The 18,160-nt window shown below is 33.9% G+C and overlaps 1 protein-coding gene across 5 annotated transcripts in view; it reads left to right on the top strand.

Annotated features, from left to right (window-relative positions):
* Nucleotides 1-18,160, top strand: part of RPGRIP1L (RPGRIP1 like) — a 69,334-nt gene that overhangs the window by 31,795 nt on the left and 19,379 nt on the right. For 4 of the 5 annotated variants that reach the window (XM_054078725.1, XM_054078728.1, XM_054078726.1 and 1 more), the window contains exons 14-21: nt 593-1,045; nt 1,129-1,280; nt 3,497-3,863; nt 4,511-4,725; nt 5,617-5,703; nt 7,368-7,430; nt 9,006-9,183; nt 10,262-10,359. In XM_054078725.1, the coding sequence (XP_053934700.1) occupies nt 593-1,045; nt 1,129-1,280; nt 3,497-3,863; nt 4,511-4,725; nt 5,617-5,703; nt 7,368-7,430; nt 9,006-9,183; nt 10,262-10,359 (1,613 nt within the window). The remainder of the gene's footprint in view (nt 1-592; nt 1,046-1,128; nt 1,281-3,496; nt 3,864-4,510; nt 4,726-5,616; nt 5,704-7,367; nt 7,431-9,005; nt 9,184-10,261; nt 10,360-18,160) is intronic. The other variant, XM_054078729.1, reaches the window with a different exon arrangement.

Below are 18,160 nucleotides of genomic sequence, written 5' to 3'. Positions count from 1 at the left end.
ACAATTTTCATATTCTGCCTCCAACCTGCATCCCCTCTACTAAACTGCTGCATGATGATTTATGTCCTAATTCTGTAAGCATATATTTTGTTTTTTTCACAATTTACCTACTGTGAGGGCAGCAAGATGTAAAGGTATTTGCTTGAGAGTTCTGTCCACTCAGGATATTACAGAGGTTTAAAATCAGATGTATCCCTTCTTTCCCTGGCAAATTTAATTCAACTGTACAAAAATCTGGCTGAAGTCTCCGCTATATTTGCGTAGTGATACTTTGTTTGATCCTTGCAGAAGACTTGTGAATTTTTACTTGTTAACTCCCTCGTTATCTGTTATTAATTCTTAGAGGCCTCTGTTGATTTTTATGTATATTGAAGCAGCTTGATTGTGGAGATATTCTCAATTGTTGTCAGTGTGCTAAATCAGCAGTAGGTGTCTGATTTTAAATGTGTGACTTCTTTTTTAATAACACCTGTAAGAAAGAGACACTATTAATATAATTGAGTTATTGTTTTTCCCTCTCGGTCATTGATTATATTTGATTTTTAAACATGGCAGTCATATTGTAGCTCTTATGTTACCTTATTTGTTGCAGCTCAACTAAGAGATATTGTCTATGGTACAAAACCGCATAAATCGAGACCAGAAATATTGCCAGGAGGTACAGTGGATGAATTTGATGAAATTTTACATTTAAAAAGAGGAGAGAACACTTTTGAAATTCATATCGGCAAAGTGATTTTCTCTCCTGGAGTTGTGGACGCTTTTGGTGACCGTGAACCTGCAACATTTTGTACTTATGGATTCTACGACTTCGAACTTCAGATAACCCCAGTAGTGTATGGGCGAACCCCATCGTATGACTTCACTTCTCAGTATCTTGTGCAGGCTGATGACTGCTTCTTGCACTATATACAGCAAAAGAGTATCACCCTTGAGGTGCATCACGCTTGTGGCGTAGATTATGAAACCGTTGCTACTTGTCAGCTCAAGCTCCATGAAGTCTTGGAAGACAATAGGAAGATCTACAGCACAGCAAATCTAGTTGGTAAATAACGTATAAAAAAAGTACTTAAGTACTTTACTGTTGAAAAGAAAATTAATACAATCCCATATGTATTTATTCCTTAGGAATCAACGGAAACATTCAAAATTACGGTACCTTAGAATACTGGATCAGGTTACGAGTACCTATGGATCAAGCTATTAGGCTCTACAAAGAGAGGTCAAAGGCTCTGGGCTACATAACATCCAATTTTAGGAAGCATGAACAACCATCCCAGGTATGTTTGGGTTTGTACTTCATAGTTTTGATAGAATAAAGTGTTGAAAACAAATTTCAGTTCAAATAGTCCTGATATGTTCAAGGTTAAGAAAATTTAAGGTTCTTTAATTGGAAAATATCTTTAGTAGTTGAATGAGGAGAGAAAGAACTAGTTTACTTATACCTTTCTTGAAGAGACAAAGTCTTAAATTTCAGTTATTTAGTATTACTGAAACTCTCATAATGTTTGAAGCTATTATGTTGAATTTTCTTAACCTGTAAGTTCCAGGTTTTGTTAACTTCTTGTTCTAGTACAATATTCAGGAATGTTAAACCAACTGTGTGTTAGATCAGTGTGACCAGTGACAGTTGTTCAGAACTAAAAGTTCTTAGTGTTTGAGTATTATACGATTGAGATTATTTCCTGGGTTTTTTTTGTTTTTGAAGCAGGATAATGAGAATTTTGATAATATAATGCACCATGTAACTGTGTTTTCATGTCACAAACATGAAAAGAAGGGACTTTCAGACATCTTTTAACAATTTTTTAAGAAATAAAAACAATGAGGTTGAAATGTATAAATTAAAACACTTAAGAGTTTCTAATAGGCATTTTTTTTAGCTATAGCTGTTTAAATTACTGTAAGTCTGGATTAACTTCAGTGTTTTATATCATTCCATAATATACTAGAATCTCGATGGATTCCATGGTGTAATTTGAGAAGTATGTTTAGTTGTATGAATTCTTTTAAAGGTCAGCATAGCCATTTTCAGAGTAACTTTGTGTTTGATTACATTGTAACATGTGCTTTAAATCTAATTTTTAAAAGAATCAAGGTATTTTTAACTAACTTGAGAAATATGGCCATTGTTAAATGCCAAAATCTGTTATTTAGTTTTCTTTATTTTTGATTATGTTATTTCTGGCTGTTTTACCAATCTAAATGCAGTTGAAAGGTTAGGCATGTGCAACTGAGTGTTTTGTTGTAATTATTGTAAAATTGCAAACTCAAACATGGTAACTGAAATATATTGATTATGCTAGAGAAAATAAAACAAAAAAAAAAAAAGGCAGAAATGAAGAACAGCTTCTACAGAGCTTTTGAAACATTGCAGTTTTCAGAAATGTTTCATGGCAAAACCTGAAAGTCATATAGCCATAGCAGATGGTTTTACATCATGCTAAGGGTTCTGCTAAGCTGCAGCTGCAGAAGTAGCTTCAGTTGTGCTTTCCAAAATTTAAGGTTTTGCTGGTTAAACGTGCATTAATTTTCTGTCCTCTACAGCAGCAGAAATCATGGAAACACAAACTGTACATAAACTGCTATATTTTTTTTTCCAGTTCTGCATGTAACCAGAAATCGTAGTCTTAAGGTTGGATATTGAGGACTTAAACTGTCATGTTTGGTTTTCTCATCAACTATTTCACTGTGGATTTTTTAACATTTTATCACACAAAATCAAATTCGTACATGTTTCCCCGTATACCAGAAGATAGAACTCTGGCTTCCACAAGCAAAATAATTATGTACAATTAATGAAAATAGCTGTGGCATGTTACAATAAAAGAGAGCCTTTTCAGATCAGTATAGAGGGGGATTATTAATTTAAAATTGTTATTGGTTTTATTCTTAGTCTTTAATTCTTATTAAAATTAATTTCCTAGTTTGCCAGGTATGGGTTCCACCGTGTATACAAGCCATGCTGATAGGTAACTCAGAAAATTTGAGATATCATGAATTTTTTTTACCTCAAATATTTATTACTCTTCACGTGCTGATTTCTAATTTTTGTAAATTGTTTAAGTAGGTAAAGATTTTGGAGGAAGAAACAAACAGAGAAAACTGCCATGCAATGTTGAAAAGTACATGTATAAAAAGGGCTACAGTTACAAAAATTGCCTCATGCAGAATATCTGTCAAGATCAGATATGACACTAGATATGAATCACTTTTAAAAGTGTAATGTTGACAAGTATGACAAGAAGTTCACAAAACTTTAGAAGAATAAAGCAAGCAATAACAGACCTGAAAGGATTAACCTCATTTCTTTATACCAACAACCCAAGAGATGTTGTTGAATTTATAGAACAAGTAATATTTTGACATATAAAAATAAAACAGTAGTTGGAGTGTCATTGACATAGTCAGTTAGTTGTTCTGTTTATATAGTTCTTAGAGTTTGCCAGCCTACGAGTAGTAGTGTTTTTAGTTTAACTTCTTTTTTCATTTAAAGCAGCAGATATTTGGAACTGCCCAAGTTAGCACTTCAACAGATGGCAGCTTAAATGAACTCCACATTACAATAAAATGTTGTAACAATCTGCAACCCCGAAAGAAACATCTTCAGCCAAATCCTTATGTTGTCTACAAGTTCTTTGATTTTGAAGACTATGATACTGCCATCATTCCTAGCAGCAACAACCCAGAAATAGATGACCATATGTGTTTCCAAGTGCCAATGAATGCAGATTTAGACCAATACTTAAAATCACGATCCTTAACCTTTTATGTATTTGATGATGCTGAAACAGAAGAAGGTGCTTATATAGGGAAAGCCAGCGTGCCTCTTATTTCCTTAGCATATGACAAATCTATCTCAGGTAAGAACCAGACCTCTTTAAACTTAACAAAATATTTACTCCTTGTTTCATATCTCTTTAATAACTGAACTAAAGAAAGGCTCTACGAAGGGATTGGGACAATCTCTGTTGATAGGATGAGACCAGTTGTATAAGGTTTAGTGATTATGTCATTGTTGACTAAAAGACATCTATGAAAGTTTTAAAATATGATTCTGTAGTTATCTAGTATAAATGTATAATAGGAGAAAAATTGCAAATTAGTTTAGGGTATTTCATCTTTAATAAGGATTTATCAACTTGCAAACTTTTAAAACTCTTTTCTGTAACAAAAGTAAATATTAGTAAACCATGGAAATATTTAAGTTGGATCTTTTGGAAGACGTCAATAAGAGTTATTTATCTGGTATTGGATTATCTGAGAAACCTGCAAGACATATTGAACCAACACAGTAATCCATTCCCTTCTAAATCCTGTATTTTTAATGTTCACGGTGTTATATTGGATATATTTGGAACTACGAAGCACAATGTTTTGACACTATTAATCTTCTAAACTGAAGACTATCAAGTGACTTAATTCCTGAATCCCATTTAGTTTTGTACTGCATTTTCTAGTAGATGTATAGAATAAGATAATTTAAACAGGATTTGATTTTTGCTTTCAGGTACTTTCGAACTAACAGATCCTGAAAGACACACTACTGGTACCATCACAGTTGAATTAAAATGGAAGTTTGTGTACCTGCCACCAAGTGGATCAACAGTGGCTGCAGACTTGGTAAATTACATTGAGAAAGAGAAATTGATGGTGACTGAATTACTAGCAGAGGAAAAAATGGAGCCACCAGCCCTGCCTCCTTCATCTACTTCATCAGTGACAGTAAGTAATTTAACAAAAGACCTCAGTCTAGCATATCACCTCTCCTTGTTGGCTCTTCTATCACTCAGACAAGGAAATTATTACTATCAGTGCGTTCCAGGAACCTCCTGGATTGCTTATGCCCTGCTGTGTTGTCCCTCCAACAGGTGTTAGGGTGGTTGTAGTCCTCCATGAGGATCAGAGCTTGTGACCATGAGCTTGCGCTTATGTGTCCATAGAGGTCCTCATCCACTCGCTGTTCCTGATCTTGTGATACCCGGTGGCTTCTTAAAAATCACTCATAAATTAAAAGTGGTGTAAGGATTTTTTTTTTGCATATCAAAATCAGTGGAAACAGGGGATAATTTCTACCTTTGTCAAAATAGTAAAGCTTGAAAAGTAAAGTCACTTTCCTTTATTATTTTTTGTCTTCTTTACTCTAACATGATGATGGGAATACTTCTGGATCATTTCAACTATTACCAGTCTCTTTTCTGCTTCTGTTTTAAAATTCTCCAAGGTAGTGGGAAGAGGAAAGGTGTCAAAGATCTGGTAAACCTACAGAACAAGAAAAGGAATCAAGCGCTACGTAAATAATAATAATAAATCACTCTGCCACGTATATGAAACCATTGAGTTTGGTCCTGCAAATACTTCTCACCTGAAACTCATATTGTATTCCATAGATGGTCTGTGGAATTTTTCCCCAGTTACGGCTGAATTCTGAAAGTTATCACCGTTACGGGAGCGTTGTTTATTCAAAGAACATCTACATCATCTTCCCATTTAGAATTTAATTTAGTGCAGTTAAATTTGACTCTGAGAAAAATTAGGGTCCCTCAAAATTTACTGTAAAATAAGATGGTTAGAATGGCAATAAATGGTCAAACAACTATATTTGTTTTATTACAGAAACCAACACCCAAACCAAGGCAGCAACCAGCTCAAGCAGTCAAGAAAGTATCTTTTGTGGGCACAGATGGTAAAATACAGATGGCAGTAAGTTTTAAGTATTTTCTTTGTGCGCGTTTATGCAAGAAAGACTACTTATGTGTCAGTATGGACAATTTGTTTAGCTAATAACTGAGAAAATTCAGTTATTTTAGCGACAGAGGACTGGGCTGTCCCAGGCAGTGAATGATAGCATAGAACTGCATATAGGTGGGGGATACTCCTGTATAGTAATACAGGGATATTTGCGCGACTCCTTCGGAACTGCTTGTTATCCTCCACAGTTTGCAAGCGCTGGCTTTCATAGACTTAGGACAGACTCTCACAGGACTGATCAGCTGTTACTGCGCTGTGTATATCGGCATTCTGGGTTATTGGAGTTGTCTTTCTACACTGTGCCACTTGCACAGGCATATAAATGGCTCTACAGAAACTAGCTTGATCCAAGCAGACCCTGAGTGCTATGCTAATGAGATACATGATTTGACACAGTTCAGAGTTGCCTCTTAAACAAGATTTGTCAGCTGAGATTCCATACACTCTGAAAACAATTACATTTCTGAACTTGGGATACACTATTGTGTACATCTTTCTAGACTCTAGGAGACTCTGCATGGAACTAACTCAGTAATATCTGCTGTGTGGCGTGAATTTTCAATTGATCTTAAATAATCGGCCTTCAGTGAACTAAGAATAGGTATTTACTCATTTAATTAAATCTAGTAAGTTAAGGTAGTTTTTTTAACAGCTAATTACAAAAGGCTATAAGTATTGCTATTAGTTAATATGTTGCGTTAATTCATTAAAAAAATAGCTGTGATAATTCTTTTGTACTTAAAAATGCCTTGATTTGATTTGTTCTTTGAAAAGTTAACGTCAGTTTGCAGTTCATAAGCCCTTCTGCTATTGTTCAGATTACCATGACTAGAACTTTGTTTTGAACCAAACAGTGTAGACTGGACATAAGAATTAGGTCAATCTCTTGTATTTATTTAACTTTTTTAAAAAAAAAAAGTCAAATATTGGTGAAATCAAATCTTTTGAGAGCTTAGATATGGAAAACTGAAATGTTCACAAAAACATGTCTTCAGTTGTCCAAAAAGTAACTTCTCTAAAATTGACGATTTTTCACAAAGTGGGATTTTCTAAGGCAGGCAGCTGCTCAGTCATCATCAGAAATCTTAATTACTGGATAGGCAGCTCCCCTAGCTGTTTTAAAAATCCAAGCCTCTTTGTCTAGTTAGAGACAAAAGTACTGTCATAACTAAATAATGAAATAGCTGGGGCTTCTCTGATGTCTATGTCTTGTAGTGAAATGGCAAGAGAGTGAGTGTGCAAGACAATCAGAAGCTCAACAGATTAAGATTGAGCAGTCTGTTTAATTTTTCTGTTCCACTTTCCTGTTCATTTTCTGAAGAGCAGAGAATGTACTTCTTGGATATTAATGTCACACACATCAAAGCAAATAGTTGTTTTAGAAAAAAGAAACTCACTAAAAAGTGGGGTGAATGATTTGGATCATGGTAAGAATTGTTCAGCCTCATAGGTAGAAGGTATAGCAGAGAAGAGAAGCAGTAATGCTAATGCAGGGATGCAAAGGAGGACATAATTTCCTGTCTAAATGTTTCTCCACCGGTAAATTGATACCCACTTTTGTGTGTTAATTGTCTACTGCGTATTAAAGACTTCCCCTTATTTTTCCCATAACATAGGGCTCTGTTGTTGAAAATAACAAGGGAATCACACGGAAGATGAAGGCTTCAGGTGTTACAGAGGTATGAGATTAATCAGGTTTTGCATTTTTTTTAATAATAGATATAATAGACTGCACTTGAATTCCATATGTGTTATTTCTTTAGGGGCATGGATGAAAAGTCAAACTACAGTAAAGTAAGATGTCAAAAACTTCCCTGAAATATGAAAAGATAAGCCTTTGTGATGACAGTCTTCTTTTTTTGGCCATTAGAAAGGGAGGAATATTTCTATTTATTTCTTACTGCGTTTGGACAAACTTTATTTTATCTTCCCTCTAAAAAGTAATATTACATAGAAAGGCGAAAGGAAGAAAAGGTGGAGTTTGGAATATTGCTAAACATGTAGCACTCCAAGGAAAAGACAAGTATTAAATATTGTAGTTTGTAACGGTCCAATTGGTTGTGGAAGTAAGTTGTGGCAGATTGGCAAGCTGTAGTTTCTAGAGGCGTAACACAACATTTAATCACTGGCTCTTATCTTCCTTTCACATTTCTACTTCAAAGTTCATCTGAGGCTCTGACTGGTAGGTCTCCATTCCACCACATCAGGTGGAATTGGTCAAGCAGAGTAATTAAAAAGTATTCTTACTCTGAAACATTTATCCATGAAATGCAGCTGTGTCACTAAAGGAGGTAAAAAAGGCCAAACATTATCTAAAACACACTGGTTAACACACATCATCCATGCCACAGAGGAGCATGAGCAACATAAAGTCAGTTTTCTATGACTTGAAAACTTCAAGGATAACTTCTATATATTGAATAAGACTCATGAGTGTTTGTTAACATATCTTTGCTTTGTGTTGCTCCATATGTGTTAGAATAAAATAGAAACATCTCTTCGGGTCTGATTTTAGTAAACCCCAGTGTTCTGTGGACAGCTAAAAGTTATCTCATGGATTCAGGGTGGGAGTTGAGGCATAAGTGTATCTGTGGAAAATTCAGTCCTAGAGGAAAATTGTTGGATAATATATAATGCATAGGTCTCCAGCAAATTTCCATGGAAGATGCCATGTCTGTAACATTTATATACATTGATGAGGTGTTACTCTGTGTAATTATACTCAAAGAGAAAGAAAGGAAGAAGATTACTTCAGAGTAAGTTATGCACTAAAGATATTTTACCTTAGATAATGTGTTTGCATTTTGTAGCAAAGCCAATTCTTTTGTTATACGATTTTAGTTTGCTTTTGAAACAGAAAATATTGTATAATTTAGGTATATAATTGCCAACTGAGTAAGGGGGTAGTGGGTTTTGCTGTATTTTTTTTTTTTAAACTGAGTCTTGTAGAACTGGAAGAGCTGAAATATAAATGAATGTGGAAATCTTAAAAGGCTGTATTTATGTTGGCAGGTACCAAATGGTGATACTAGTTATGTTTTCACAAATATACATCATTAGAGAACTGTCTTTCTACTGTATCAATTATTTGTTACTGCAGTTGACAACTTGTTTCCCGCACTGCGTAAGCAATATAATTGTTTAAAGGCTATGAATAATGAACGTGAGTCGTAACTCTAAAAATTTTGAATTTCGGTAACTCTTACTATTCAAGATGTGTTATAAAGACTGTATGTTTATCTGTTTTTACCTAGCATGTGCCACATGAGGTTGAACAAGAAAGGCTGGCAGATGATAAGGCAAAGGAGGAGGCTGAAGAAATTCCAGAGGAAAAAGAAGATCTCTCACATATGTCAGAGGGGCAGTTTGGTGACCGAAGCTCAGTCACTTCTGCAGATGAGACAGAAGTAACTGAAGAATTGGAACCAGAAGGTAGAATCCATTTTTATGAATAAGTAACTGTATTTTCTTAATAACTCTGTCTCTTTCTGTTTTCTCAAGTATTTCTTGCTAGCAGTAGGAGCTGCCTCATAATGAGAAGCTTCATGACAGAAATTATATTCTGGTGCACTGAATAGCTGAAGCTGGGTGGTGGATATGGTGGTGTTATTTTCATTCCAAATGGAAACAGTATTGTAATTGAATGCAAAAATCTGGTATCTGACCTAGATTCATAAAATATTAAAGGAAACCTGGCTTCTATTTTAAATGTCTTTATATTCTCCCTTACAACTATGCTGTTCTAAAGACTACTTTAATTAATACGCTCCTTTTGTCTGCAGATAACAGCCAATGCTGATATTGGAAATCCTTTCAGAGAGTGAGAGGGGTAGTATGTCTTATCGCATCTGTGACATAAAGTTGTTAGAGGCAGATTTATTTAAAGATTATAAAAGCTGGGTCATCCTATTCCACCTCTGAGCTTAAACTGTTTATCCCTGAAACAGACTAAGTCCACAATACCAAGTTTAAATTAAAAGCACAAGCAGGATGCTAAAGTTTTATGTTCAGTTGTTTGCAGCTTCTGCATAAGAATTTGTTAGAAAAATTAGAAAAACATGATGTTGAATCTCTGTTGCATTTGTAAGTAATTTGCCCCAGAGAAAAAAAGACCTGAATGCTTCAGAAAATAATCCACCTGCAAAGAGAACTACATTTTTCTTTATGTATGCATGGTGTTAAATGGAGTTAGAGTAAATCCAGGAATTCAGGCCATATTCTCATCTAAATCTAGCTATTCATACTTCAGATATAGGAGCTATATCATTCCACTTCCCAACTTTCATCTCAGAAACATTTCTATGTTTTTAGTAAATCAGAAAAAAATATAGTTTAGGCGACTTTAGAGGTCATTGATTTGCCAGTGTTAATCTTCTGCAAAGAAGAAAAGATTTACCTGGCACTTACGACTTCATTTATTAGAAAATATATTGCTATCAATTTTCTAGCAAGTCTCAGATGGGCTACAAATACATAGGATTTTAACTACATAAGTTTTTTTTTTTGGCAGATCAAGATGAAAGACAAGAAAATGATGCCACTGAATCAATAATAACTGACAGCGATGACTCTGTTGTTTCAAGGCCAATATCCAAGAATATTAAACAGGTGAGTAAGTATTTATGGCAATTATTTGATAAGTCTAAGAAAAAATATTTTAAGCCTGATGTCCAAGAGTAGCTTCACTATAACTGAGATCACATGCTAAGATATTTTCAATGAATGTATGTTTTCCAGCTTCCCTTTCAAGTAGACAACTTACACAGAAAAGAAGTGAAGTTAAGCTGACCATATTGTGCATGTGATTTATAGATGTGATTTTAATGGGGAAATTTGTTGTCATCTCTTCCGATATTGTGATACACTTAGAAGTAGACATTTCTAATTAGTTTCAAACCAAATTTAGATTTTAGTCCTGCACAGAATCTTCCTAATGAAGGTTATCCATTATAACGGGAATGTCTAAGAGACAGTTGTTCAGTCCTAGTTGTTGCCATTGTGTAGGAAAATGTTTTTTTCTGCTTCTTCCAGTTCTTTCTGAGGAAGGTGAGGATAATGACGCTTGTCAAGGCACTTGTGTAAGCCATTGCCACATAGATTTCATTTTGTTCCTGACTTTCCAACAGTTTTAGAAGTGGCCATCAGTTTTCAATGAAGTTTTTGTACATGTACCCTATCCTGTCACTTCAGAGTACTTTTCTGTTAATATTTGTGGGCCTGTAAGGTAGTGATATTCTCTTGACTTGTTTTCAAAACCAGCAATTGATGAGCATAAAGTTATATATACAAAATTACACAGCGTAATAAAAATTTGGAATATTTACGTTTAACATTGTTTTGATAATATAGTTCTCAGGGGAAAAAAAAGGAATAGATCATACCTTTAGATATAATGTTGACTGATCAATCTTAAAAAATATAAAAATAGCACTTAAAATTGATTCTAATACTTCTAACAGTTACTACTTCGCTGATCTATCTTAGCCGTTGCTATGATAGTCTAGAGGTAGGTTGATGATTTTTTTAATTTTTTTTTTTTTGCGATTTTTTCACGACTATGTGACACTTAACCGGCAACAAGAAGCGATGCTTTGTATGAGCAGTATTGCTCTTTTTTATTTAAGTTGTGGAAGGGATGTAGAAATGCTCTCATTTCTATATGCTGCAGAAAGATACAGAAGGTATTTTTGAAGACAGAATTACGTTGTTTATACGTAAAACGTTAGCTCTCAAACTTACAGATGAATTTCTGTTTTAAAATGACTGCTACTCATCACCATGAAGTCGAGCTATAATACAATTGATTTCTAGTCATTCTGTATTTTATTTTATCAAAATTACTTAAGAACTTCTGAGAGGATTTTGAGTCCTGATTCATTTCAAGTGCATTAATTTATACCTCTTTTCAGTGATCTGTTCCTCTGGTAACAAAATGCATGTTCAAGAGGGTAGATAAGACAACAAAAGCTATAAGCTATTAAGGCAACGTGTTTGATACAAATTGGATTTTCAAAATAGGCATAGGTATATTTGAAGTCTTGGGTTATTTACAGAATACAGCATGTGAAAATTGTGATTGAATTTGTATTTTTTTAAGATTAGAAATCACTGCCTTTCATCTCTTAAGATAAATAGCCTGCTGGTAATCAAACACCATAAATAAGACTTGTGATTTTTGGAGATCGTTATGCTAATTATCTTATAAATCTGAGTTGTGTGCTGAACTGTTTAAGCCATTTAAGTTCATACTGTTTCTTTTTTGCATGTTGCAAATTAGACATTAGTTCATGGTTATTTCTTAGATGTGTTGATCATAAAGGGTATCTAACAGATTTTCCAGTACTTAGCTGTACCACTTGCTTCTTTCTCTTTTCTTCTTGTCTATGATGTATAATTAATCATAGATTACTTCATTTTGTTTCATTTCATTTACAACATTTATGAGCTTCACTTTGTCGGTATGAAATGCTTGTCCCCTTCTTTCCTTTCCAAAGTGGCGTAATTAGCGTTAGCATCTTTTTTAACAGCCTACATAAAGTTTAGTGGCTGGATTAAATCAAGTCATTAACATAATGTGCTATACAATTTGCCCCTATCTCTTTTCGTTTCCAGTACATCAAAGTGCCACAGAGTGCCAGTGTAATTGGGCCTTGCTAGCTTGTCAGGTTCAGTCAGGCTGATGGCTGCTGCTTTTACTAAAAAGCTTCCAGGCATGATAATTAATAGAGAAAAGAAGTCTGAGAAATGTAAAAGTTTGGACAGTTCTCTATGAATATTTCATACATTTGAATAATCAGAAGTTAACATTATCAATTTGATGTATAATACATTGATTAAAAGCCTTGTTTCAGATCCTCAAAATAGACATCAAAACTGAGAATTTGCATTTTCTTTGGCATGGTCTTTATATTTAAAAAAAAAAATATCTTTTCCATTCCCTCCTCTCTTTCCCCCCCTTATCTACACTTTTATGCTTACAGGAGATAATATAGCATTCAATCATTGCAATAAAATTTACTGCTGTCAGCTTCCAAGTTGTCTTAAAATGTGCCCACAAGGCAATTACTGGCAAAACCAGTTTATTCCATGGTGGTCCCATTTTTTCTATAGGTGTCTTTACATCTCTCTTTTTCGTTGCAGATACTATGAGTGCATTATCTTGCACTAACAGCAGGTTTTTATTGAGAACTGTCATCAGTTCTTGTAAACTGACATCTTGGGCTCTAACTAATTTTGACATGAAAATCTCTCCTAAACGCCGTTAAAAAGCAATACCAATTGCTCATTGTTCTGCTGGTCAGCGAGGCATGTTTGTGTAAAAGTGGGAAGATGTAAAGCATAAAGCTGATACGTAGCAAAGCAATGAATACTTTTTCCTTTTATTATGCTTTTTTTGTACAAGAATAGCACATTTCCTTCTATGAGATATCTGCATTCATTGAAAAAAATGAAAATTATTTGGACTTGCTCTTCTAACTTTTGGCTGTCTTGATTTCTCTTTACATTTATTTTTTGCAGGAATTGAGTACCTTTGGTGTACTTCAGGGGGTCTTGAGTGCTCAATGCTTTTCTTAAACTGGCTTGTTCTGTGAATCTCTAATCTGAATTTAGAGGCCTAAAATTTTAGGGTTTTATTATTATTCAATACTAATCCTTTGTATTCTCCTACTCTAGATAGAACCATAGTTGCTTTGTGCTTCTCTTCTATACAAAATTGAGGAAGTGAAAGTGCTGCACCAGCATTTTTGATAAAACAAGAAATAAAATTAATGAAACACATCTATCTTATCACAGGAAAAGTAATTCATTAAAGCTTCATAGTCAGTATTTTCAAGGAGTACTGTTGGGTCTAGAAATTAAAAGGAGCATTTGCCATTCTCCATCTTTAAGGTAGTTATTTGCTGTTATGGTCACTATTAGACAGAAACTATAGTAAAAGAGAGAAGGTTCGAAGAATCCAGGAAAAAAAGAAGTTATCTTTTGCCGCTAATAAAGTCTGAGATGACAGTAGTTTGAATAGACAGTACACCGCAATGATGGATTTACAACTTCTAGTGCTTGTCAAATACACTTTGAAGTAATGGTTTGAAGCATGTGCTACAAGTCATTCTTCTTGATGGAAGAACTGAAAGCAGAGAGAGAAACAATGCCAAAGAAACCAAACACCACCATTTAAAATGATTCAAAACAACAGAACTGTAAATCATTAGGTAACCCATTACTTTTTAGGTAACAAATAATTAGTCAGAATATTAAATGAAGTAGAAAGTCAGATTTAATGGTGAGTGCATAAGCCCATGAACAGGAGCGATTTTTAACATATCTGGTAATATTTTTTTGTGGTCTCAATTGGTGACTTTACAAGTAGAAAGGAGTATTTCTCCAACTGGAGACCTAAGAAGGAAAGGATGGGATTTAAAACTGCAGTAGAGAGGGATGTAGCTTAGTTCAGGACTGCAACAATATTGCTTATATAGCCTTCTGCGGTTCTTGGGGAGAAAATAAAACTGGGAGTTACAGAAATTGTATCTCACCAGTCAAACAGCTCTTTATATAGCTGGTTTTCTGTGTTTGTTCATCCCTAGAAAAAGTTTATTTTTTCAAGTGAGAGTGCTACAAGCAAGTTGCAAAACCTCATCTTTAAAAGCAATTCAACGTCAGGAGAAATAATGAACAATTTTGTGTTCATCTTTCAGAAAGGGTGGGAAGGAAACCGTTTGAGGAGGAGGAAGCGTAATATTCAAGTGACCAAAAGTTGTACTGTGAGCAAAGGGTAAACGTGATGTTAACTTCATATGTATAGTTGTTGTGGGGAAGCTTTACATCCCTTAAAAGTTCATATTTTCTTAAGCCTTTGGTGTTTTTATACTCAATCAGAAATTCTTTTCTGAAAGAAAATCAGTGCATTGGTGGCTATGTTATAATTTGACATAGAAGAGTCAATATCTAATCACTGAACTGTCTCAAGCTGTAGCAGGTAATTCAAGCCTTCGAAGATATTAGAGGTGAATTCGTGCTCTGAAAACAATTAATTTGGACACTGCACTAGGCAAAATGGCAGCAAGTATTGCCACAAATAGAATGTTTGTTTTTCAGTGTGTTTCTAATTCCAGATGGAGCCCCAGGGATTGCCTTGAACCTTGTGGTGGTAACCTTGTGCCCTGTTCCTACCACATGGCAAAAACAGTGATGCTGGGGGAAGATTATGTGACTTTCCCACCTTCACTGTAAATCTGACTCCTACAAAGCTATTGAGCAAAGAGAGAGATCTCTTTGCCCCAGGACTTAGGAAGAATCTAAAGTGCATGCACTTCTATATGTCGCATCCATTTGGAAAAGGAACAGTGAATAAGAGGACAGTGGAAATAAATACATAATATTAAAGAGTAAAACAAGTATTTTTGAGTATTGTTAAAGATAAGATTCAGTTGGTCTTATGATTAAGAAGCTTACTTTGCATTTGTCAAGGGCAATATATTGGTTAATACCATTGATGTCAAAAATAGGAACAAGGCATTTTCAGTACTGCTGTTTTACAACTTTTTTTTTTTTGCACTTAATTTTGGGGGACACTATTGTGGACCATTTGAGTCAACTGGAAATTTATCATTCACGTGAAAATTTTAGCATTTTATTGTGTCCAAATAGGAAATTGAAATATGGAATATACAGCTTCTTGAAGATGGCAGTCAAGACTTATGATGAAATTAAAACTAGCTTTTTTAATCTCGGAAATCAGAAAGATGAGAAAACAGGTTTTGAGACTTCAAATTCTGATATGATGCCCAATGCATTAGTACTTAACCTAATCTTAAAGCTTGTTGAAGAAGTTCAGGGGTTCTTCAAAATCTACGGGTAGTTTTAATTACAGAGATTCAGTATTAAATGGTGAAGAAGGAATATTGACATATACTAAGTATGTTTTGTTTTCCTCACTTGAAATGAAAGCACTGAAGCAGTTTCTCAGACTGTCTTTCAAAGCATTTAGTATTCTTTATATTAATATGCGTGTCCAGTGTCTCTGTTGGAGGGATTTTCATATTATATTTTTTTAAGTACTAAATTTAAAGACTAATTTTATTCCCATCAAAGCAGAGTGATTTGTGGGAAGTAATTGGCCATGACAAACTATCCATTTTTCACTTGAATAGTACCTAATAAATGGTACCAAGGCTTAAAAACAACAACTTGGGAAAAGATTTAAATAACATTCTTTGCTCTGCATCATAGAAATATAAATGGTTGTTTAAAAATTAATTCCTATCATATATTGTAGGCTACATATATTTTCAGCTTGGCTACATAATACCAGCTTTTTTGTATTAATAGTGAAATATGACATGCTAGGTATGCTGTTCTTAATCAGTTCTATTTTTTTTTATTTGTAAATACCTTTTTTTAATCATCTTGTGTTCTCCTTTAGGTGTGCTGTTTCGTGTTTAATATTAATAAAACCTGCCCTTAAAATATTCTTGACTGTTAAGCTCTAAAGTAGTTAATTAATTTTTCTTACAGTTTTCTAATAGTATGACACAGTTACTTGCTTCCTCGTAAGTTAGAAAGCAGAATACCTGGGTTTACCCTGCTGTCCTTGAAAAACTGTAATATTCATTGCTTACAGTATGCAATTACAAGCGTTAACTATGTCAAATTTTAAGATCTGTAAAAGGAATACTTTATAGTACAGGATATTCTATTTGGACTTGATTCATAAGCTGCTGTCTGTGTACAAACTACTTCGACATAGCTGCTAAATACTTCGGGGCGAACAAAACCACTCAGCATATCACTTTAAATACAAATGCTAATACATCTGTTCAGTGTAAGAAGAAAAGAGTTGTTTCTGAAGTAAAATTAGACAATAGAGCCAATTTCATTTTTTATGCATGTGAATGTAGAGTGCTTGAGGTTATTAGTTGAAACTGAGTAACCTTTCCAGGCTTTCATCTCTTTCTTTTCAAATTTGAATATGAAAAGCATATTCAAGTCAAAGACCATCACTTTAATGACATTTGGCAGTCATTTGATTTATTAGATTTTTAGAAAAAAAAATTTCCTTTAAATATTTCATCATTCTATGCTAATCCCAGTAATATTGCCAGCTGAAGCCGTGTACCTGCTTTAGTGGAGACAGAATGGTGTGGAATTTTCTCTGTCATCTTAGTAAAATTTCCATGAATCTACTGAATAATAAAACACCCTTATTGAAATATTCAGATTTGGGTTTTTAGTTAAAGTGTCTTAGGATACATAATAAAAGGAAATGCCTTTTGAAAGGAGGGGGTAAAATTACTTCATCAAATATTGAAAGGGCTTGACAGCAATGAAAATTGTTCTGTATGATGGATATTTTTACAATAGGATACACCTTCATTTCAGTTTGATTATATAATTTTCTTGGAAAAACACAAACTGTCTCCATAATAAATTAGAATATTGACTTGCAGTTCTAACACTGAATCTAGAAGGCTAATCTTTGGAATACAATTTACTTCAAGTGATTTAATTTACAATCAAAAATCGTCAAAATATTTTATATAGGGGAGATATCTTCAATGAAGTTATGAACATTAAAAGATAAAGACAGAAGGAAAAAAAAATTGACATTTCTGAACTCCAGTGTGTTCAGTGTGTTCTGTTTGTTCTTTGAGGAATCTCATCTTTGAATGCTCACCTGTGTGCTCTGGTTTTGAAACCCTAGTGGCTTTTCATTCTTTGAATTACAGAGTTACTTAGGGAAATATTTGTGACTCTTTCTGTAGAGTCTGACATTACTACTTAAAAACATAAAGCTTATTAAAATTTATCTGTACGCAAATAATATAGATTTTGCTGAACAGGATGAAACAATTTCATATAAACAGAAAAATGTCAGTTAAAATAATGAAAGGCTCTGGTGAAAAACAATTTGTATACTACTTAAATTACCGTATTATTAATTTTAACTTTTAAATGTGTATTTGATTTAACTAGAGAAGTTCAGTATGTGAAGTTGAATTCCATATAAATACAGTGTTACAATATATGCTATGTGACTTGATGGAATCATGTTGAAGCATTTGTAGTATAGTCTGCGGTAGACATGGAGTAACAATTCTCTTTTGTTTGGAATGCTTTGGTACATAATATTATTGAGACTATTTCAAGAAGTTACGGGATCAATCTACAAACAGCTTTGCTATGTAGCTAAAAGTAATGGCAACTGAAATTTGTGGGTCAGGTATTATTTGTACGTGAAGATAATCTTAACCTAATCTTCTCCAGCAGGGTATGACTATTGCAAAAATACTTTTAACAATGAATGTAAATCAGTATCTGTTGCAACAATATTCTTAACTACAAACCCTGGGGCTTTGGAATCTAATTGTGTCTATGTCAAAGTCAATCAATCCATTTTAATTATACAAAA

The sequence above is a fragment of the Cuculus canorus genome, chromosome 13, assembly GCF_017976375.1.
Source record: "Cuculus canorus isolate bCucCan1 chromosome 13, bCucCan1.pri, whole genome shotgun sequence".
NCBI classification, from domain to species: Eukaryota; Metazoa; Chordata; class Aves; order Cuculiformes; family Cuculidae; genus Cuculus; species Cuculus canorus.
The sequence above is the reverse complement of the archived record's forward strand: the minus strand, read 5'-3'. Positions and strand labels throughout refer to the sequence as shown.